Source organism: Oryctolagus cuniculus, chromosome 21, assembly GCF_964237555.1.
Source record: "Oryctolagus cuniculus chromosome 21, mOryCun1.1, whole genome shotgun sequence".
NCBI lineage: Eukaryota > Metazoa > Chordata > Mammalia > Lagomorpha > Leporidae > Oryctolagus > Oryctolagus cuniculus.
Genome location: NC_091452.1, coordinates 22,768,291 through 22,790,431, shown reverse-complemented (window position 1 = coordinate 22,790,431; position 22,141 = coordinate 22,768,291). Strand labels below are relative to the sequence as shown.

The 22,141-nt window shown below is 52.6% G+C and overlaps 1 protein-coding gene across 2 annotated transcripts in view; it reads left to right on the top strand.

Annotated features, from left to right (window-relative positions):
• The window catches only part of AP1B1 (adaptor related protein complex 1 subunit beta 1), a 61,216-nt gene that overhangs the window by 17,001 nt on the left and 22,074 nt on the right, over positions 1-22,141 (top strand). For both annotated transcript variants that reach the window (XM_051826499.2, XM_051826498.2), the window contains exons 2-7: positions 8,588-8,650; positions 12,739-12,844; positions 15,065-15,200; positions 16,433-16,678; positions 17,735-17,925; positions 19,679-19,900. In XM_051826499.2, the coding sequence (XP_051682459.1) occupies positions 8,614-8,650; positions 12,739-12,844; positions 15,065-15,200; positions 16,433-16,678; positions 17,735-17,925; positions 19,679-19,900 (938 nt within the window). In that variant the 5' untranslated portion in view covers positions 8,588-8,613. The remainder of the gene's footprint in view (positions 1-8,587; positions 8,651-12,738; positions 12,845-15,064; positions 15,201-16,432; positions 16,679-17,734; positions 17,926-19,678; positions 19,901-22,141) is intronic.

Here is a 22,141-nt window from a genome sequence, read left to right as displayed (position 1 = left end):
TTGTACATACAAAGTCCTGGGAGCAGAGTTGCTGGGCCAAAGGGTAAATACATTTGCGACTTTAAATGCTTGGTTGCCAGACGGCACCGCGGCTCAATAGGCTAATCCTCTGCCTTGTGGCGCCGGCACACCGGGTTCTAGTCCCGGTCAGGGCGCTGGATTCTGTCCCAGTTGCCCCTCTTCCAGGCCAGCTCTCTGCTGTGGCCAGGGAGTGCAGTGGAGGATGGCCCAGGTACTTGGGCCCTGCACCCCATGGGAGACCAGGAGAAGCACCTGGCTCCTGCCATCGGATCAGCGCAGTGCGCTGGCTGCAGCGCGCCGGCCGCGGCGGCCATTGGAGGGTGAACCAACAGCAAAGGAAGACCTTTCTCTCTGTCTGTCTCTCTCACTGTCCACTCTGCCTGTCAAAAAAAAAAAAAAAAGCTTGGCTGCCAAATTGTTGCCCATGTTGTAGCAATTTAGATTTTATTAGCATCACATGAGGGTGCCTGTTTCCCCACATCAGTGCCAACATGGGGTCTTTATCAGTTTAGCAGCCAACAGGTGGTATTTCATTGTTGTTTCAATGTGTGCTTCTCTTATTGGGAGTAAGCTTGAACCATTATATTTCATTTTCTGTGAACTGTCTATATCCTCTGCCAGTCTCCTGTTTGTGGTCATTTTTTATACATTAAGGAAAATGGGCTTTGTCTACAATGTGATGCAGATTTTTATGTGTTGTGTTTATCATTTGTCTTTTTGGCTTTTTATTATGTTTGGGCCATACAAGAAAACTTGATCTGTATATAATTGAGTTCACAGATCCTTGTTGAGACTTGTTGATTTTATGTCACACTCAGAAGGGCTTTCTTTCCTCTGGATGATATAACGTTCCTGTCTCCCTTTTTTCTTTTCCAGCACTGGGCTGTATTTCATTATTATTATTATTTATTTGAAAGGCAGAATTACAGAGAGACAGAGATCTTCCAACCAATGGTTCATTCCTCAGATGGTCACAATGGCCAAGACTGGGCCAGGCAGAAGCCAGGAGCCTGGAACTCCATCTGGGTTTCCCACGTAGGTTAGGTAGCAGGGGCCCAAACACTTGGGACATCTTCCACTGCTTTCCCAGGTGCATTAGCAGGGGCTTGGTCAGAGTAGCCTGGAATTGAACCGGCATTTAAATGAGATCCAGCGTTGCACGTGGCAGCTTAACCTGAATGATTTTTTTTCAAGTGATTTGCACGTTCGCACAGTTGGTGCCAGCTGAAATGCTGAGCTCCTCAGTGAGCAGCGTGACCAGTCTGTGCCTCGGGATGAAGTTCATTTTCATCCCCAGAGCCCTCTTCCAGGCCCCCCTCTGGCTGTACCTACTGACTTTGTGTCACCCTCAATAGGGTTCTCTCCTCTGGATGATGCAACATTCCAGTCTCCCTTTTGTCTTTTCTAACACTGGGCTGTATTTCATAATTTTTTTTTTAAGATTTATTTATTTGAAAGGCAGAGTTAGAGAAAGGGAAGAGACAGAGGAAGATCTTCCATCAGCTGGTTATCACCATCACCATGGGTTGGTTTTGTCTTGTACTTCTTTTGACAACATGTAAATGAAACCCCATTATATTTATGGCATTTGCATTTATTCTGGTCAGTTATCCGCTGCCAGAAGAAGTATGAAATACACAGAGGAGCAAGGGAAAATTGAGTTACAGAGAGCATGACCTCAGTGCTCTTTCCTTTAGAAAGTGACTATTACTAGCAATTTTGAGCCTTTGGAGAAAAAATTGAAATCTACTCAATACTCATTTTCTTCATTTTTTAATATATCTTTAAATTAATATTATGAGCTTAAAACATAGAAAGATTAAGCATTTCTTGTACATAAAATTGTATTTAGATATTTGAAGGCAAAAAATTGAAAAGTGTTGAGGACATTTTTTCTTGAAACTAAACCTAACTTCTATGACTAAAATACAGTGGTTAGATGGGAATATTTCTATGCATGTTCCCCCCACACACCCTTTGTCCCCTAAGACCTGTTTCCTACTCCTAGACTACATTGCTGCTTTTTAAAAAAAAATATATATATATATATATATTTATTATTTATTTTACTTGAAAGGCAGAGTTACAGAGAGGCAGAGAGAGAGAGGTCTTCCATCTGCTGGTTCATTCCCCAGATGGCTGCAACAGCCAGAAGTGGGCTGATCCGAAGTCAGGAGCCAGGAGCTTCTTCTGGGTCTCCCACGCAGGTACAGGGGCCCAAAGACTCGGGCCATCTTCTACTGCTTTCCTAGGCCATAGTAGAGAGGTGGATAGGAAGTGGAGCAGCTGGGACTCGAACTGACATCCATATGGAATGCCAGTACTGCAGGTGGTAGGTTTACCTGCTATGCCGTGGTGCTGGCTCCTACATTGCTTGTTTGTCTCTGGCCTGTGATTCTCATGAGGGGCTTTCTTTTTTAAAAAAAGATTTTATTTATTTTATTTGAGAGTTAGAATTACAGACAGTGAAAGGGAGAGACAGAGAGAAAGGTCTTCCTTCCATTTGTTCACTCCCCAAATGGCTGCAACAGCTAGAGCTGCACCAATCTGAAGCCAGGAGCCAAGAGCTTCTTCCTGGTCTCCCACGTGGGTGCGGGGGCCCAAGGACTTGGGCCATCTTCTGCTTTCCCAGGCCATAGCAGAGAGCTGGACTGGAAGTGGAGCAGCTGGGACTAGAACCAGCCCATATGGGATACCGGTGCCGCAGGCTGAGGATTAACCTACTGCGCCACAGATCTGGCCCCGAGGGGCTTCTTTATAGTTCTAGAAAACAAAAGAAAGTTACTGTATTTCAGGCTGTGTTGCTTTTAGTTCCTCTTTGTTAAGTCTAAAAGTGTGGTTAGCAGGAACTAGTTCTTGGCTGTGACATCAAGGAAATGGTCTTCCACTTGTGGGTGTGGGAAGATTGACCTGAGCTGGCAACGGTGGCTCCTCATGGGCAAACCAGTTGTTCCAGCTGTGCCCCTTTTAATTTAGGCCAGACATCCCTGGAGGCATTCCTCACCCTGTAAAAGCCAGAACTGAGGACTGAGGGGGATCCCAGCCCAGAATGCTGCCTCCTTGGCAAAAGTGACTCATCACAGTGGCCAGAGCACTTAAATGATGGCCTTTTTAAAATTTATTTTTTATTTTTTAGTGTTCCCTGCCACATCCAAAGCTGGTTTCTGTCTTCCTGGCTGCCTGCTTTCACATGTGGCTCATGTACCCGATCAGATTCATCAGAGAGCAAGGTCTCAGTCCCTGTGGCCTCTGTGGGTAGGGATACGGTGTTAGTGTCCGCTCAGCAGTGCCAGGAAGAGCGTGTCTGTCTCTCTTGTGACACTGGAGGTCTGAGCTCCTCGAGGACTGAACCAGAGGGGTTTTCCATCCCAGCAGAAAGAACGAAAAATATCTCTTGTCCTGACTTCCAAGAGGCAACTGCAAGACCTGGTACTGGTGTGAGGACACTCATGAGAGAAAGGACACGGGGAGCCAGCCACCCGGAGTGGCTCCATAAGCTGTTAGCTGATTGCTCTCCGTGAAGTGAGGTGTTTTGTTTTGTTTTGTTTCTAATCTGTTTTGGGGTGGCTTTCCAGGAGCATTTTCACTTCTCTCTCCATCCCCTTCCTCCTCTGCTTTAGTTTCCTGTGTGTGAAACAACTTCAGAGCCAGCGATTTCTGCCTCGGAGTCCCCCAGGGCCCTCTGCGGAGGCTCAGAGAGATGCCGTGGGAGAAAGCAGCAGCCGCCACCAGCAGCGTGTGTGGGAGCAGTTAGCACCGTAAAAGAGAGTGTCCTCAAAAGCTCAGGTGGAGCAGCGTCAGGGCCGGTAGCCGTGGCCGTTCCGCGCTCTGCCCCTGCGTCTCTGTCCTGCCTGTAATCCCAAAAGGAGAGGCTGTCGCCCTCTTCCTCCTCCCGGCCAGTTTCATAGGACACAGATCTGTCGCCCGCGTGTTATGTCCTAGGAATTTCGGGCCCCCAGCTGTCGTGTGCCTGCATAGGAGGGGAACACCCCTGCCGGCCTCTTCTGCTGGAGAAGAAATTCTGCGCCGCTCTGACGTTCGATTGTCTACGGCAGGTTGATGTGTGTGTGTTTGTGGTTTATTTAATAATCTAGAAAGTTTTCAGCTCTCAGCAGTTCTGGTGTAGTTTGTTGTAGCAGGGAGTTCAGGAATGTTGGTGGAGCTGGTTGTAGGTAAATCAAATGCATGCTTTTGATAGTATGGTTGGAAGAGTCTATAAAACTGACCTTGTTGGTTTTGTTCTCAGCAAACCCACCCAGGCCACAAAAACTGGCTTTAATAGTGCCTGATATTAGCTCATGCTCTGTTTCTACAGTAAATTCAAGGCCATCTGATGATACCAGTTTGACGTAGCTGGCATCAGGCCCTTCACAGCCACCGTAGCTCTTCTCCTCCCCTTCTGTTAAATGTTTATGGAAGTCTGCTTTGCCACCCCAGGAGCTTGAGCAGTTTCTCGTCAGTCCAGCAGTCATGGCCAGGTCCCCGGGCACCACCACAGCCCCTGTTCCATGACTGCTCCGTTTGCTCACTTCTGTTTCCTTCTGTATTTAAGTGGGGAAGAGAGGTTTGTGTTTCCTTCCATGGTTCTTTGTGGGCTGTGAGCTGAGCCCCCTTTGCCTTCAGTTATCCCTCTCAGATGTAACTCCAGGAGACGGGGTGCTTTCCCATTCTGGACACTTTTCCCCTTGTCTGACTTTGAAGCCACGCAGCCCTTTGCTATTTTGTACAAACCCTCTCCTCCTACCTGTTCATTCTCAGAATGCTGGAGAGAACCTCCAAGATGGTGAGGTTTCTCTGAGAAAATAGATCTGTGCGTGTGCCAAAAAAACAAAACAAAACAAAACAACTTTTTAAAATCAGCTATATTTCTGCTGGGAACAAGTGCTCCCTCATTATATAACAGAGCTGTGAAAGAGCTGGCTGAGCCCAGTGGGATTTCAGTGGCCCCTTTTCATTTCTTTCAACAACTGCCAAATGAACACTTGCTCGATGCAGAGCCCGGGCCAGGCGTGAAGCGGGAGGGAGGCCAGGGCTGTGTCCACCGCCCTGACTCGGACTGGAGGGTGGCGAGTAAGAGGCCCTGCTGCAGAACCTCGCTCATCAGCCACGGGGGGCTCCTCTGCTCTTGCCTGCGGCTTCCATAGAACAGGACTGCCATCTCTTTTCAACTTTGTGAAGCGAAAGGAAAGTAGAAATTTTTTTTTTTTTTTTTTTTTTTGTAGACTAGTTTTTACAGTGTTTGTCAGTGAAGCTTTTATCCCTTTATTCTAATAGGATCCACCAAGGATGTAAGGCCACCCAAGATAGTGCATACTTGTTTATCACTGATGGCTGAAACAAATCTCAGTTAGGGGCTGTTCCCACTGCTGTCCTGCCATAAAAAGATGGTGCAAGTCCTTGGGCCCCTGCACCCACGTGGGAGACCCAGAAGAAGCTCCTGGCTTCAGATCGGCCCAGCCTGACTGTTGTGTCCATTTGAGGAGTGAACCAGCAGATGGAAGATTTTCTTTCTCTGTCTCTCCCTCTCTCTCTCTCTGTAACTCTGCCTTTCAAATAAGAAAATAAATAAATCTAAAAAAATAAATAAATAAAACAAGAAGAAGTGTAGAGTAAGCAGGACTTGAACCAGGCACTTTGATATGGGATGTTGGTGTCCCAGACAGCAACTTAGCCCTCTGAATCGCCATGCCCACGTCAAGCCCCTGGCTTTAACAGGAACAGTGCCAGAAACCGTTGCCACGTGTGCCCAGAGTGACTGGGCTCCTTGTAGCTACTTTTTCATCTGTTGACCAAGAGGGGCTATTGAGGACATAGTAGATGCTCAGTAGATACTTGGTGAGTGAATAAGAGGGCCTTGGTACTTTCTTTGTCCTGTTTACCTTAGTACTTAACACTGCATTTTGCACTGGGAGATGCTCTGAGAACAGCTGGCCACGTAAGTTTGGAGGGTGCTGTAGAGTGCAGCGTGTAGGTGCCGGAGACAAGCAGTGCACACCACTGTGTTAGAAGCGATGCTCAGGAACAGTTGTGGAGAATGAAAGCCTCCTTTGCTTTTTATTTATTTGAAAGACAGTTACTGGGAGCGGGGGGTCTTCCATCTACTGGTTCACTCCCTAAATGGCCACAATGGCCAGAACTGAGCCCATCTGAAGCCAGGAGCTAAGAGCTGCTTTTGGGTCTCCCACATGAGTGCAGGGGCCCAAGGACTTGGACCATCCTCCACTGCTTTCTGAGGCACGTTAGCAAGGAGTTGGATCAAAAGTGAGCAACTGGGACTCAAACCGGAGCCCATATGGGATACTGGCGCTGCACGCCAGGACTTTAACCCCTTGTACTGGCCCCTCCTTTGCGCCTTTTTTTTTTTTTTTTTTTAACAGGCAGAGTGGACAGAGAGAGACAGAGAGAAAGGTCTTCCTTTGCCCTTGGTTCACCCTCCAATGGCTGCCGCGGCCGGCGCGCTGCAACTGGCGCACCACGCTGATCCGATGGGAGGAGCCAGGTGCTTCTCCTGGTCTCCCATGGGGTGCAGGGCCCAAGCACCTGGGCCATCCTCCACTGCACTCCCTGGCCACAGCAGAGAGCTGGCCTGGAAGAGGGGCAACCGGGACAGAATCCGGCGCCCCAACCGCAAGGCGGAGGATTAGCCTAGTGAGCCGCGGCGCCGGCCCCCTCCTTTGCTTTTTGAAGTTGGCATTTTCCAGTCTCATTTGACTGTATAGTTGGCCTTCTGTATCCATGGTGGGGGCATTGGTGGATGCATCCAGCTGCTGATTAAAAATGTTCAGAAAAAAATTCATCAGTACTGAATATAACCAGACTTTATTTTCTTTTTCTGTAAGCAGTACAGTATAACAACTGTTTACATTGTATTGGGTCTTATAAATTTATCTAGTTAGCATGTGTGAAACATTTAAAACCGTGCAAGACGGAATGAACGCCATGATGGGGCTGTTGTAACTGTGATTGCTATGGGTTTTAATTTATTGATCTGAGTTGATGAACTTTTTTTTTTTTTAATATTTATTTATTTGAAAGTCAAAGTTACACAGAGAAGGAGAGGCAGAGGCAAAGGCACAGAGAGAGAGGTCTTCCATCTGCTGGTTCACTCCCTAATTGGCTACAACAGCCAGAGCTACGCCAATGTGAAGCCGGGAGCCAGGAGCTTCCTCCAGGTCTCCCACGTGGGTGCAGGGGCACAAGGACTTGGGCCATCTTCTACTGCTTTCCCAGGCCGCAGCAGAGAGCTGGATCGGAAATGGAGCAGCCGGGACTCGAATTGGCGCCTATATGGGATGCCGGCTCTGCAGGCGGCTGCTTTACCTGCTACGCCACAGCGCCGGATCCAATGAACATTTTTTTTTTTTTAAGACGTATTTATTTATTTGAAAGGCAGATTTAGAGAGGAGACAGAGAGAAAGAAAGATCTTTCTCTGCAGTAGTCAGGACTGGGTCAGGCTAAAGCCAGGAATCAGCAGCTTCATCTGGTTCTTCCACTTGGATACAGGGGCCCAAGCACTTGGGCCAGCTTCTCTGCTTTCCCAGGTGCATTAGCAGGGAGCTGGATCGGAAGTGGAGCAGCCAGGACTAGAACCGGTGCTCATAAGGGATGCCAGCTTTGCAGGTGGCAGCTTAACCTCCTCCGCCACAGTGCTGGCCCCTGGACTTTTTTTTTTTTTTTTTTTAATTTGAGAGGCAGAGACAAAGAGAGCTCTCATCTGCTGGTTCACCCCAAAAATGCCCCAGAACAATTGACGATGGGCCAGGGCCAAAATTAGGAGCTCAATCCAGATCTCCCATGTGGGTAGCAGGAACTTAATTACTTGAGCCATTACCAGTCCTAGGGTGTGCATTAGCAGGAAGCTGAAGTCAGGAGCAAGAGCCAGGAATCAAGGCCAGGTACTCCTGTGGGATGCATGTGTTTTCAACTCTAGGTTAAACAGCTGCCCATGTTAGGGGCTTTCTGACTCATGGACTCCTCCAGAGTGTTTATTATTCCCTATTGATAGACATTTAAGTTCTTCCCAGTGGGGTGTAATTAAGGGTAGTATCTCAATAAACCTTTTTGTATTTGTGCATGTATTTCTGTGGGAGAGATTCCTAGAAGCATGAGGAGAATTGCTGAGTCAAAAGATATGCACGTGGGGGCCGGCACTGTGGCATAGCGGGTAAGGCTGCCATCTGCAGTGCTGGCATCCCATATGGGCATTGGTTCAAGTCCTGGCTGTTCCACTTTTGATCCAGCTCTCTGCTATGGCCTGGGAAAGCAGAAGAAGATGGCCCAAGCACTTGGGCCCCTGCACCCACATGGAAGACCTCTCTCTCTAACTCTGCCTTTCAAAAAAGAAAGAAAAAAGATGTGCACACTCACAAATGACCAAATGTCATGAATCCCTCAGAATCACCTTTCCAGACTCATTAACCAAGATCTGACATCCGCTGGCTTGGTAAAGACTTCAGCAGTGCCTTCCATCCACATGTGTGCTGGATCCCCTCCTCCTCCTGCTCTCCCTCCCAGCTGGAAATGGAATGGAACCCAGCTGAAAGCTTCCCTTTCTTTGTCTTGCAGAGTCTGGCCGCAGATAAGGGACCAACATGACTGACTCAAAGTATTTCACCACGACCAAGAAAGGTACTCTTTCTGTTTCCTTATGATGCTTGATTTGCTCTTTCCTTGCCTGACCCTCTGCTTGCTTTCAGTGGGGTGGGCAGCAGGACCATTGTGGTCTGACGCCCACGATGGGAAACAACCAAGAGCTTCTTTGACTCGTAGATCTGGCAAGCTCAACCATGGCCGGCGCCGCAGCTCACTAGGCTAATCCTCTGCCTGCGGCGCCGGCACACTGGGTTCTAGTCTCGGTCGAGGCACCGGATTCTGTCCCGCTTGCCCCTCTTCCAGGCCAGCTCTCTGCTGTGGCCAGGAAGTGCAGTGGAGGATGGCCCAAGTGCTTGGGCCCTGCACCCCATGGGAGACCAGGAGAAGCACCTGGATCCTGGCTTCAAATCAGCACATTGCGCCGGCCGCAGCGACCATTGAAGGGTGAACCAATGGCCAAGGAAGACCTTTCTCTCTCTCTCTCTCTCTCTCTCACTGTACACCCTGCCTGTCAAAAAAAAAGAAAAAAAAAAAAAAAAAAAAAACGAAATCAACCATGGCTTTCAGGACCCAGCCAGAGCAATAGCTCCAAGTATGGGGAAAAGCCCTCTTTTTTTTTTTTTTTTTTTTTTTTTGGTTCCCCATGGCTTGTTTTATTAGTGAACCTAGTTCAAACTACTTTAATAGTGAAATAGGATGTGTATCTCCTGGGAGAAAATCCTATCAGTAACCCCACTGTGGAAGGTGTGTCTGGCCTTACTTATCATGTGGTGCACGCAGTTCTCATCCTGTTTTTCACTTGACGCTGTCAACATTTCCCGGCAGTTTCAGTGACTTGGTGCTCGGTCTGTTGAGTCCTGCACTGAAATTTGCTAAGTAAGCTTCTGTCGCTGGATATTCTGGTCCTTCCTATTTCTAAGGAAATGGAGGCTGTTGTCCTTGTCCGCAAATGCGCTTTAACCCTGTAAGCAGCTTTCTGACCGGCCCTGCCGGGTGAGAGTGACACACGCCAGCTGTCCAGATGACAAGTCTGCCCCCATCAGGCATTTACCGGGTGTAGGAGAGGAGGAGGGTAGTTATTGGACCTGGCTTGCCTGGAAATTGAACAGGAAAGACAGTCTATTAAGTCGTAGCCACACCAGAGGGCAGGGGTCCAGGGGCTATGGGAGCGCGGTGCTGGAGGGAACAGGCGCTCTACCCAGGATACGTGTTCAGGGAAGCAAGGCTGCTGGGCGTGGGTTACTGAGGAGCAGGGTGAAAGAAGAGGTTTGCACGCTCAGTGGTGAGGGCCTGGTGAGTCAGGCTGCCGTGTGAACTCAGCACTGCGTGTTGAAGTGTCAGTAGTGGGAGCTGCTGTTTTTGTTTTTTTCTTTTTAAGGTTTATTTATTTATTTTGAGAGTTACAGAGGGAGAGGGAGAGACAGATCTTCTACCTTCTGGTTCATTCCCCAGAGGGCCGTAACAGCCAGTGCCGGGCCAGGCCAAAGCCAGGAGCCAGGAGCTCCATCTGGGTGGCAGGGGCTGAAGCACTTGGGCCATCTTCTGCTGCTTCTCCCAGGCCATTAACAGGGAGCTGGTTAGGAAGTGGGGCAGCCGGGACAGGAACCGGTGCTCATGTAGGATGCCGGTGTTGCATGCAGCGGCTTTACCTGAGACTTCACAGTGCCTGCCACCAGGAGTGGGAGATTTTTGTGAATTTTCTTTTTTTAAAAGATTTATTTATTTATTTGAAAGAGTTACAGAGAGTCACAGGCAGAGAGAGGGGTCTTCCAACCGCTGGTTTACTTCCCAAATGGCCGCAGTAGCCGGAGCTGCGCTGATCAGGAGCCAGGAGCTTCCGGGTCTCCCATGCAGGTGCAGGTGCCCAAGGACTTGGGCCATCTTCTGCTGCTTTCCCAGGCCATAGCAGAGAGCTGGATGGAAAGAGGAGCAGCTGGGACTCACAATGGAGACCATATGGGATGCAGGCACTGCAAGCAGCACTAGGCCATAGTGCCAGCCCTTGTGGATTTTCTCTTAGGAAGATTATCTGGATAGAGGTGCCTGGGTGCCAGTCTTTTTTTTTTTTTTTTTTTTTTTTTTTTTGGACAGGCAGAGTGGACAGTGAGAGAGAGACAGAGAGAAAGGTCTTCCTTTACCATTGGTTCACCCTCCAATGGCCGCTGCGGCCGGCACACCGTGCTGATCCGAAGCCAGGAGCCAGGGGCTTCTCCTGGTCTCCCATGGGGTGCAGGCCCCAAGCACTTGGGCCATCCTCCACTGCCTTCCCGGGCCACAGCAGAGAGCTGGCCTGGAAGAGAGGCAACCGGGATAGAACCCGGTGTGCCCGCGCCGCAAGGCAGAGGATTAGCCTATTGAGCCGCGGCGCCAGCATGGGTTCCAGTCTTGAGTCGAATCAGTGATGGTTTTTACAAGGGAACGTTCGAGGCAGATTCTAATAAAGGATTTCAGGGAAGGGAGGTGAGGAGACCATGAGAGGTGATAGTGCTTGAGCCTGGAGCCAGAGATCGAGAGAAATTGGCTGTCTCATGTATAATTGATGGGGTGGGCTTGAGAACTGACTGGATCTGGGGGTCTTTCGGGAGCAGTCAGATTCCAGGTTCAGCCTCCCAGCTGCCTTGGGGCTGAGGGGACTCGGGCCTTGAGCCATTAGTTGACAGTGACAGTTACACTGGGCCTGACCAGGCGCTTGAGCAAAGCAGGGGCAGCCCTGCAGAGGGGTCCAGGGTCAAGGTCTTTATGGGCTGTTGGATCCCAGAGCGAGCAGACACAAGCCCCTCACCCTCTTGGCAGCAGAAGGGCTTGTGTTCTCTGAGTGAGCTTGAACTGCAAGATCTGCAGATTCTTCCTGGCTCCCTTGAGCAATGCCCTTGGTGTGGCCTGGCCCCAGACTGTGCTGGGTGACTGTTCTTCCTTGGCCGTGGGTGCTGTCTGTCTGCTGGAGTTCTTTGCTAAAAGAAAGAACGCTGTGAAAAGAAACCAGAGTTTGCCTTTTTCTCACTGTAGATCCATGTAGAACTTGCTCAGCACTTTCCTCACATCCTCCACTCCGAAGTAACTTGAGAGGGAAACCCAGGACTCCCATTCTACAAGAGGGATCCAAAGGCAGGGTCACGTGGCTGATTAGTAATAGCAGTGGTCACCCTTAATGCAGACCGCTGAGTGCCAGGCAGAGGTGAGCATTTCTCCATCCAGATGTAAAAAGAGGATTCATCACCCCAGCCAAGGGAGAGAGAGAGCGGGCAAGGCAGGAGGCAGAGAGGCCAAGTGAGGGTCCTGGGTATGCCCAGCCCAGGGGTGAAAGGCGTGGGCTCTGGGTCCGCAGACATATGTGTGTAAGCTGTCGGACGTCCTATAGCCTCCGTTTGCTCGCCTGTACAGTGTGGAGGCTGGGGGGATGCAGAGCTGTGAGGATGACATGAGAAAAAGTGTGGGAGAAGGTAGTGTGGTGCCAGCCTCGGAGAAAGGCTTGGAAGTCAGGTCTGCCCTCCTCACCTGTTATCAGACGCTGGCCAGCTCTGCGGCAAGGCCCTGAACAAACCCAACTTCCTCATTTGCTTTTCCCAGGTCATCAAGTTCTGAAGAGCAATTTATTATACACTGGGACCCTTGGGAGGCAGCTAATTCCTATTTTTGTGAGCAGAGCAACCACTTGCGGCTCAGGAAGTGAAACCCTGAGCAAGCGGTTTTGACCAGAGGTTCTAGAAAGGCAGGAAAAGCTTACGTGTGGGGTCCATCAAATTCCGCCCCCTCCCTGCAAACCCTGAGTGCCCGGATCTGTCGCTCTCAGCCCTGTAGGCCCCTTGCTGAACGAGGGCAGCTGTGAGAGCATGGCCTTCTGCCTGAGCAGCACTGGCCTCCCTGCTTTTTGTCTCCTCCCGAGCCTTTGTCGCCCCCTCAGTGCCTGCCTCTTCAGCGCGAGCTCCAAACCTGCTCTGTGACAATTCTCCTTCCAGTGTCCCTCACTGCCACCTGCCACACCTGAGGCCAGGGCCTGTAGCTTCCCTCAGAGGCAGCGCTCAGAGTGCCACACTCGTTTCCTTGCAGGGCCTTAGGAAGCTGGGGAGGGGAGTCAGCCCTGGCAGGGTGTGCAGGGGTGGCTCATGGCTGCCTCCTTTTCCTAGGGGAGATCTTCGAGCTGAAGGCGGAGCTCAACAGTGACAAGAAGGAGAAGAAGAAGGAGGCGGTGAAGAAAGTGATCGCGTCCATGACCGTGGGCAAGGACGTCAGGTGTGCAGGAGTCCACCGGGGAGCTAGAAGCTGGCGACAGGGGAGGGCTCTAACCTGGTCTGGTTCAGCACTCTCTTTAGGACATGTGGCGGCCTGAGACTCCCTCACACAGCTTCCTCCATGGCCCTTCTTTCCAAACAGAAGTCCACGCAGAAGTCAGGAGCTCCAACGGTCATGGTCAGGTGCAATGGGGTGAATGGTGTGAAGTAGATGGAACAGGTGTCAGAGGCTCCCGGAGAAAACTGCTGTCAGCTCCGGGAAAATGGCCCCTGTGTGGCCAGGTCATCTGTTCTGTCTTTGGTTTTCCTAAAAGAAAGGAACATCAGATTTTTTGTTTTAAATCTCCCTGCTTTAAGTTGCCAGGTGCTATCAGACCAATTTCTGTGTGGCCCAAGTCAGTCACACCTGCAGGTTGGAGCTCTCTGATCTGCCACCAGTTGCAGCCTGGGGTTCAGGCACGTGGAACACAGCTGCCACACCTTAACTGTTCCCTCCCCCCGGGAATGCCCGTGTGCCCAGCTTGTTTTCCCATCCTGTAAAACCCACCCAAGGTCGGCCTCCTCCCTGTTGCCTTCCTTCCTCACCCCAGCCCACTGCCCTGAACCCACAGAACTTGCTGTCTGCTGCCGTCACTCAGCACAAAATCTGGTCACGTCTCCTGTGTGTGTGCTTGTGCTGACCTGCCTATCAGATTGTCAAGTCCGCAGAGGCAGGGGCGGGTTTACAACAGCTTGATGTTTGCACAGCATCTGAGAGTTTGCAGACCGTGCTCAGCCATGTCCTCCCAGTAGTTCCTTACAGTGCCCATTGCAGCTAATGCCAGAGAAACAGGATGCCGGAGCACGGTGGCTCGGGGACAGTCACGTAGTTAATGGCAGAACTAGGACTCAACCCCAGCCCTTCTGAAATCAAACCCAGACTCCTTTTGCCCATGGCCTCTCCTCGGTGCCCTCACGGTGCCCAGCTCTGAGTGGAGGCCTGTGAGCTGATGTGGAGCAGCTTCCCCATCCAGGTCCTGTAACAGGACAGCACTGCCCCAGACTTACCCCCGTTGCCTTAGCCCATTGCCACCCTCAGGAAAGCCTCCTGCCAGTGACCTGGAGGAACAGAGTGGCAAAGGGGCCAAGTGTCTGCCAGAAAACTAGGCCTCCTTCCGAGTCCGGTTCCTTCCAGGGCAGAGCTGCTTTCCTTCAGTGAGCACACGGCTGTCTCCCCTCCCAGAGGAAGCCTCGCTGTGCATCCCTCTCAGAGGCAGCTTGTCCTGCTGATGGGACGGGCTCATCAGCAGTTCTTCCTCCTCCCCGCCCCCTTGCTCTCCCGTGTGTCATCTTCAAGGGGGTGCATGCACCTCCGCTCTGGCAGAACTTCGCATCTTGACCTCTTCAGTCTCGTGTTGCCGTGCCCTTGCTGGTAAAAGCGTGAGAGTTGAAAGGGAAGGCGACGCATGGTTCCCACATTACAGGGACCTGTGACTCTGGACCCCCTGGGTGCCTAGTTGGGAACCAGTAAAGCAGGACCATGAGCGCAGACTTGGGAGTCAGAGCTGGTTCCTCAGGCCGGTTATTTGACATGTGAACCTCAGAGCTGTCTTCCGTGAGTCGGGGTAATCCCTGAGCTTCTCGGGGCTGCTGAGTGAGATCAGACACAGAAAGCTCTTAGCACCAAGTCTGGTGTATAGCAGACGCTGTATGCCTCAGGTGCTGGCTCTTAGTGGGTTTCAGAACAAGCCCTGTGGTGAGAGCAGCCTGGCCCGCCCCTGCTTCCCTAGACCCCTGGAACCAGAAGCCTTGTATGAGGGCCACATTAGTATCAGGAAGGGGAAAGGGATCATTGTCATTGACTCAGCACATCCCAGACATCAAGGACCAGGCCCTGCAGTGTCGTCTCATTGGCCCACACAGGGCCCTGGGAACTGAGTTCCCACCGCAGCTTCTTGCAAATGAGAAAGCTGAGGTTTCCGGGATAGAGTAGTTTCCCAGTGACCCACAGCTACCAAGAGGCAGAGTTTGACGGGCTCCAGAGCGCATGTTTGAGCCCTGGTAAAGGAACACAGAAAATGTTTTTGCCTTTAATATCACCCTTTGGGATTCTGTGTCTCATAGCAGGTGTTTGTCTGTCTCCTTGCCCCTCCCCGCTGTCCCTGCTCCCCATTAACTGCCTAGACATCTTCCATGTCCTTTCTTCAGCCATCCCCCTGCTGACACCCTCTCCACCTTCCAGTGCTCTCTTCCCCGACGTGGTGAACTGCATGCAGACGGACAACCTGGAGTTGAAGAAGCTGGTGTACCTGTACTTGATGAACTACGCCAAGAGTCAGCCAGACATGGCCATCATGGCCGTCAACACCTTTGTGAAGGTGAGCCGGAGCGCTTTCCGCTCCATCTCCCCGCATTGCTTTGGGTTGGCTCCTTCCCAGCCCCCAGGCTACCCCCACCCACCTGGGCTGAGGGCCTCTTCCTCCAGCAGAGGGCTCCCCTCCCCATAGCACGAGATGCCAAAGGCTTTGCCTCACTCATTGCATGTCTGGTGGTTCCAGGCCTCAGGTTCCTTTGCCAGGGCAGGATGCAGCAATGTCTGAGAGCATCTGTGCTCCCTTTATTTATTTTTTTTTTTTAAGATTTATTTATTTGAAAGAGTTACCAAAGAGAGAAGGAGAGACAGAGAAATCTTCCATCTGCTGGCTCACTCCCCAACCGGCTGCAACAGCCAGAGCTGTGCTGATCTGAAGCCAGGAGCCAGGAGCTTCTTCCGGGTCTCCCACGCGGGTGCAGGGCCCAAGGACTTGGGCCATCTTCTACTGTTTTACCAGGCCTTAGCAGAGAGCCGGATCAGAAGTGGAGCAGCTGGGACTAGAACCCGCGCCCATATGGGATGCCGACAGTGCAGGTGGCAGCTTTACCCGCTGTGCCACAGTGCCGGCCGCTGGGTTCCCTTTCTAGACTGGTCCTTTCTGCTCTCCAGATTGAGGAGCAAGTGGGGACTTGAATTGTCAGTTCCATACACCTTAAGAAGCCAGACTCCCTCCGAGCACTCAGAAGGAATTAGGAAATGGAGGGGCTGTATGTACGTATGTGAAATTTGTACAGTACGTGAAAATGTACAATATTACATGTTAACTACAGATTTTTAAAAATAAATTTTTAAAGCTCTTAATTAAAAGAACCCAACTTTCCTAGCTCTGTTGAGCCTCAGAATCAGGGAAACGAGAGTTTCTGTGATGCAGTGGCAAGGTTGGGGTGCCCATGGACATGGGTGTGACTCTGGATCGCAGCTCTGCCCTGTGACGTTGGGTGAGCTCCCAGCCTTCCCAGGAGCCTCAGCCCCCACACCCGTAAAGCCAGGCCAGTGCTGTACATCCATGGTGAGGGTCAGAGGGGACCGTGTGCAGAGCCCCTCACACAGCTCTGACGAATGCTCGGTGCCGGCCACCTAGCATTGACTTCTGGTGCTGTTGGCTGCAGTCAGCGGTGACCCCATAGCAGCCATCTGAAGCCGCTCAGCCCAGCAGGGTCCAGAGCTGCAGGCCAGGGAGATCATGAAGGCACATGCGGCTCATCCCACCCTGGCCACTGGCTGGTTCCCCCTCAGGACTGTGAGGACCCCAACCCCCTCATCCGTGCCCTGGCCGTGCGGACCATGGGCTGCATCCGCGTCGACAAGATCACGGAGTATCTGTGTGAGCCTCTCCGCAAGTGCCTGAAGGACGAAGATCCCTACGTGCGCAAAACAGCGGCCGTGTGCGTGGCCAAGCTCCACGACATCAACGCCCAGCTGGTGGAGGACCAGGGCTTCTTGGACACCCTTAAAGACCTCATCTCTGACTCTAACCCCATGGTAAGTCCTGGCCACTCAATGCCCCACCTCCTCTACCTCCTGTTGCCTGCCACACCCTCGGCTTGACCCCTGCAAGGCCCCCATTCCTAGAAGTCCAGAGCCTTGCTGGGTCGGCTGGTCATCTTTGTGCCTTGTGGTTCAGGCACTGACCTGGCTTCTCTTCCCTGTACTCTCTAACCAAGCTGTGCCACTTTCCTCTTCACCAGTGAAGTGGGCCCATTCCCTGAGGCTGGCGTGAGTGCTGGGAAGGTAACGTGCCTGGCTGGGTCCACACTGGGTCCACACCAGTGCCGGTGCCCTCCCTTCCCTTCCAGTCGCTGTCCCGGTCACCATCTTCTAGTCAGGACCAGCTGATGCTCTGAATATGAGGTGCTTCTCCCTTGCTCTGCGTGCTTGCAGGCCTGGAGAGTCACCCTTGAGTAGCGCAGTCTGGAGGCCAGGACTGGCTGAGTGGGCGCCTGCGACCTCTCCCCGGTGGCAGCCGTCTGGAGAGCAGTTTAGGATCGTCCGCTTAAGACGAAATGCACAGGCCCCTGGACCCCGACATCCCCGCCGTGTGCCCCACAGGAACACTGGTCACCCACTGGCACTGGGCAGCCTGTTCAGGGACAGGCCATGGAGTGTTGTGTGGCCTAGGGAAGCATTGCAGCCAGTGCAGAACGCACCAAGCAGCCGCGCTCCTGGGAGGGAGCTGAGGGTGCAGAGCTGCACCTGGCAAGGCCCTGCGTGCCTCAGCCCCCATCCACTGCCTGCGGCGTGGAGGGGCTGTGCAGGGCTCCTCTGGCCCTGCAGCTGCTGCAGTTGGTAGAGAGGGGCTGTTAGGTCAGGTAGCTGGGAATGTGCTGTGTTGCCAGGCACTTACGGCTAGAGCACTTTTCCTGAATGATTTTAGTCCACCTGCAGAGCAGTCAGTGGGGCCACTGCTGGGAGTGGGTTTTCTTGAGGCTCCAGATCCTGCCCATCAGGTCATAGTCCTTTTAGAATGTCACTGGCCCAGCTGTCCCCTGGCCTGGCAGCAGTGCCCCTAGCCTCTGCCCCTTCCACACTCTCGACCAGGTGGTGGCCAATGCCGTGGCTGCCCTCTCAGAGATCGCTGAGTCCCACCCCAGCAGCGACCTGCTCGACCTGAACCCGCAGTCCATTAACAAGCTGCTGACAGCCCTGAACGAGTGCACCGAGTGGGGCCAGATCTTCATCCTGGACTGCCTGGCCAACTATACGCCCAAGGACGACCGCGAGGCCCAGAGGTGAGCCGGCCGCCCCTTGCTGGCCAGCCCAGCAGCCCCTGGTCCTCAGGGAGCTCCAACCAGGAGCTGCGCCGCAGGCTTGAGTGGGGTCCCTCTCAGGGCCTTGCCCCACAAACCATCCTCAGAGAGCCCTCAGCGGAGGACAGTCCTTCTCCCATCTGTCCAGAGTCACCAGTGTGGCTTCAGGCAGTCAGCCCACTGCTGACCTGGGATCTAATGGGGACCCCGGCCACATCGGCCAAGTCAGGGAGTTGACAGCACCAGACCCTTGCCTGTTGCATTCTGACCAGTGCCCGGGCTCAGCTGGTGCCTTCCCTATGTTAGATCATCTTTAATGCAGCTCTCCAAAGGAGGTCCCATTATTGCCCCCATTTTGCAGATGAGCAAATTCCAGTTTAGAGAGGTGGTGGGAATTGTGTCCCAGGTGGGACACACCTGTTCTTGATTTTTTTTTTAAGATTTATTTATTTATTATCTTTTATTTAATTGGCAAAGTTAGAGAGAGAGAGACAGAGAGAAAGGTCTTCCTGTACCGTTGGTTCACCCTCCAATGGCCGCTGTGGCTGGCGCACTGCGCTGATCCGAAACCGGGAGCCAGGTGCTTCTCCTGGTCTCCCATGCGGGTGCAGGGCCCAAGCACTTGGGCCATCCTCCACTGCCTTCCCAGGCCATAGCAGAGAGCTGGGCTGGAAGAGGGGCAACCGGGACTAGAACCCAGTGTGCCGGCGCCGCAGGCGGAGGATTAGCCTATTGAGCCGCGGCGCCGGCCATATTTATTTATTTTAAAGGCAAGGTTACAGATAAGCAAAGGCAGAGAGAGAGAGAGAGATCTTCCATCCCCCTGGTTCACTCCCCAGATGGCCGCAATGGCTGGAGCTGGGCTGATCCGAAGCCAAGGAGTTTCTTTTGGGTCTCCCACATGGGTGCAGGAGCCCAAGCACTTGGGTCATCTTCTGCTGTTTTCCCAGGCGCATTATCAGGGAGCTGGATCAGAAGTGGAGCAGCTGGGACTTGAACGAATACCCATATGGGCTGCCAGCACTGCAGGTGGCGGCTTTATCTGCTATGCCACAGTGCCGGCCCCCGACTCTTGATCTTAATCAGTTTGCTATCCTGACCCTTATATATGTATGTATGTATGTATGTATGTATGTATTTGAGAGACAGAGATGCAGAGTGCTTCTTTCCACTGGTCCACTCTCCAGATGCCTACGATGTCTGAGCCTCGTCCAGGCAGAAGCTGGGAACCAGGAACTAAATCCAGATCTCCTGTGTGGGTGGCAGGGACCCAGTCACTTCAGCCATCACCTAGTGCCAGGGTGGACATTAACAAGAAGTTGGAATTGAGAGTGGAATTCCTGGAATCCAGGAATTCTGATAGGGGATTTGGGTGTCCCCACCAACCGTTTAAGTAACTGCAAGGCCAAGTCCCCATCCCTCCTGTCCCTTCTGAATGCCCTGGCAGCCAGGGAAGGGAGGGAGCCGACAGGTGTGAGTGTTTACTTTCTGGCCACCAGCACTGTGCTCTTCCTTCTGTGCCCCCAGAACTTGTGCAGAGGCATGCTCCTCTCAGGTTTAGAGATCAGGAAACCGAGGCTCAGTGCTTTGAACCTGCCCGGGGTCAGAGAGCAGGCAGCAGAACCACGGTCGAGAGCTTCCTCCCACTGAAGACCTGCGGTATTGATGACTAAAAGCAGATTGTTTCCCCTTGTCTGTCTCTCTGCTTTGCCCTGTTGGATTGGATGGACCCCAGCATCTGTGAGCGGGTCACACCCAGGCTCTCCCACGCCAACTCTGCTGTGGTGCTGTCCGCTGTGAAGGTGTTGATGAAATTCATGGAGATGCTGTCCAAGGACCTGGACTACTACGGCACACTGCTCAAGAAGCTGGCCCCGCCCCTGGTCACGCTGCTCTCAGCCGAGCCCGAGCTGCAGTACGTGGCCCTGCGCAACATCAACCTTATTGTGCAGAAAAGGTATTGAGATGCACCCCAGGGCCCCCCGCCATGCAGCGCACACTCTGGGGGTGCCTCTTCTCCTGGGAACTGTCAAGGGAAGCTGACCTTTTACCATACAGGGAGTCTCCAAGAGTAGCTTCACCCTAGAGCGCTCCACCAGGGCACCTTTGGCAACGTCTGGGGATATGTTTGGTTGTTAGAACTACTGGCAGGCTGCTGGCATCCAGTGGGTAGAGGCAGAGCACAGTGCACAGGACAGCTGCCCAGAACAGGGAATTGTGCAGCTCAAAATGTCAGTGGGCCTGGGCTTGAGAAGGCCTGGCTGAACTTCACCAGGGAGCAGGCTAGGGAAAGGCTAACGTGAGGCTTCTTACCCGACACTGCATGGCTCCAAGTCCGTGGGGTCCTCCTGAAGTGGGATATCAGATATGTGTGCCTGTACGCATGTGTGTGCGCGTGCCTTGTATGTCCTGGGGACAGAGCCCGTGGCACTAGTCTAAGCCCCTGAGGTTGCAGGAGGACTCCGAGATCATGAGAACTTTGTGTCAGCTCAGAGCCTGGGAGAGGGTATAGCAGGGCCACTCAGAGTGCCCTGCAGCCCACGTCCCTCCTTGCCATGAGAACAACTCCCAAAAAAAGACCTGGGTTGGGCAGGGGCTGGCTTACATGGAACAGCATCCCCCAGGCTTCTCTGGGACAGGCCCCCCCTTCCTTTGAGGCAGCTCCTGCTGAGGGGGCCCTCCCGCTCTGGGGAGTGGGATTGGCCTCCCGAGTTCTCCCAGCCCTCTGGTTGAAAGGCTCAGCATTCAGGACTTGGCATCTGCATTTGTCTGTCAAGCAGCCCCATGGTTGGGAGTGGCGTACACGGAGAATAAGGGCCGTGTCTCGTCACTGTCCCTTGGCAGCTGGCAGCTGGTTCTTAGCACTCTCGGGGGGCCCAGAGATGGCTGTTGACCTGGGACATCCTTGAAGATTTGGGAGATAAGCATGGGAGAACTTTCTGACCGCCCCAATGCAGGGGTGACCACTGTTCACAGTTGCAGTGGGGCCTTTACACACCAGTGCCCTTGGGCCACTAGACTTAAGGTGTAATGACTGGTAGATCCAGATCAGCCCGAAAGGCTCCTGTGCTATATTTAACACAGCAAATCTCTTTAAGAGGTTGTCTTTGTTGCCAAGGCATTACCTTGGGCCTGATGTTGAGTCGGGCAGCTCTTGCCAAGTCCTCGTTGCTATCCACCCTGGGGTCTTGCCTCTCCCAGGGGCACAACAGAGACTCCTTGTTTGGCCAGGACCTCCCCACGGTGTGTACACAGCAGCAGTGAGTGCCAGCTTCCTTCTGTGTCTCTCTCCACCCCGTCTCCTGCCTTCTTAACTGTCTCCATTCCTGTTCCTTTTTCTGGAGAAAGGGGCAGAGGAGTAGGAATCGCATAGCGACTCTTGTCTTAAACTGCACTTAATAACATCAGACATGTGACCCAGGCCAAGCCTCTCAACCTCTCTGTTAAGAACATAGAGCTTGGTGGTGCCAGTGGAGGGCAGAGGGCGCTGCGTCCGAGGCAGGAGCGGTGATAACACGTGGAAGTGCCTGCTGGTGACAGTGCCTGCCCAGCAAGAGCCTTCTCAGAGGCAGGCGTCGGTCACGCTGGATGCTCCCTTTCCCTCCAACTCCCACAGTCAGCCTGTTGTGAAGGGGTCTGTGCAGGTCCCAAAAGACCACCCCCAAGTTCAGAGATCACCAGCAGGACTCAGGATAGCCTGTGGTTGTACTCCTGGCTGAGATTTGTTAGACTTCACAGGTAGCGTCTGGAGGGACTTCCTCCGCTCCCTCCCTTCTGTGGCGGGTCACACAGAGCACAGCCTCCCCCAGCCACGGAGTGTACAGGGTCTGCCCAGGGGCGCCCATTTAAGACCTAGCACCCAAGGTTTTCACTGGGCACTCACCACATTCCAGACTCCCAGAAGGCAAGTAGGTGTTCAGTGTAAACCGTAATGTTTGTGCGGAGTCTAGGCACAGTCGATCACTGTTATCATTCTGGCAACAGTAAGAACACTCCCAAAACCCGGGTTCTTATATGTAGGTATGTAGGACTGCCCTTTTTTTTTTTCCTGAACTTAGTATTATTTTAAGATTTATTTTAGTTATTTGAAAGGCAGAGTTACAGAGAGAATCTTCTATCCACAGGTTCACTCCTCAAATGGTCACAAAGGCCAGAGTTTGGCCAGGCCAAAGACAGGAGCCTGGAACTCCATCCAGGT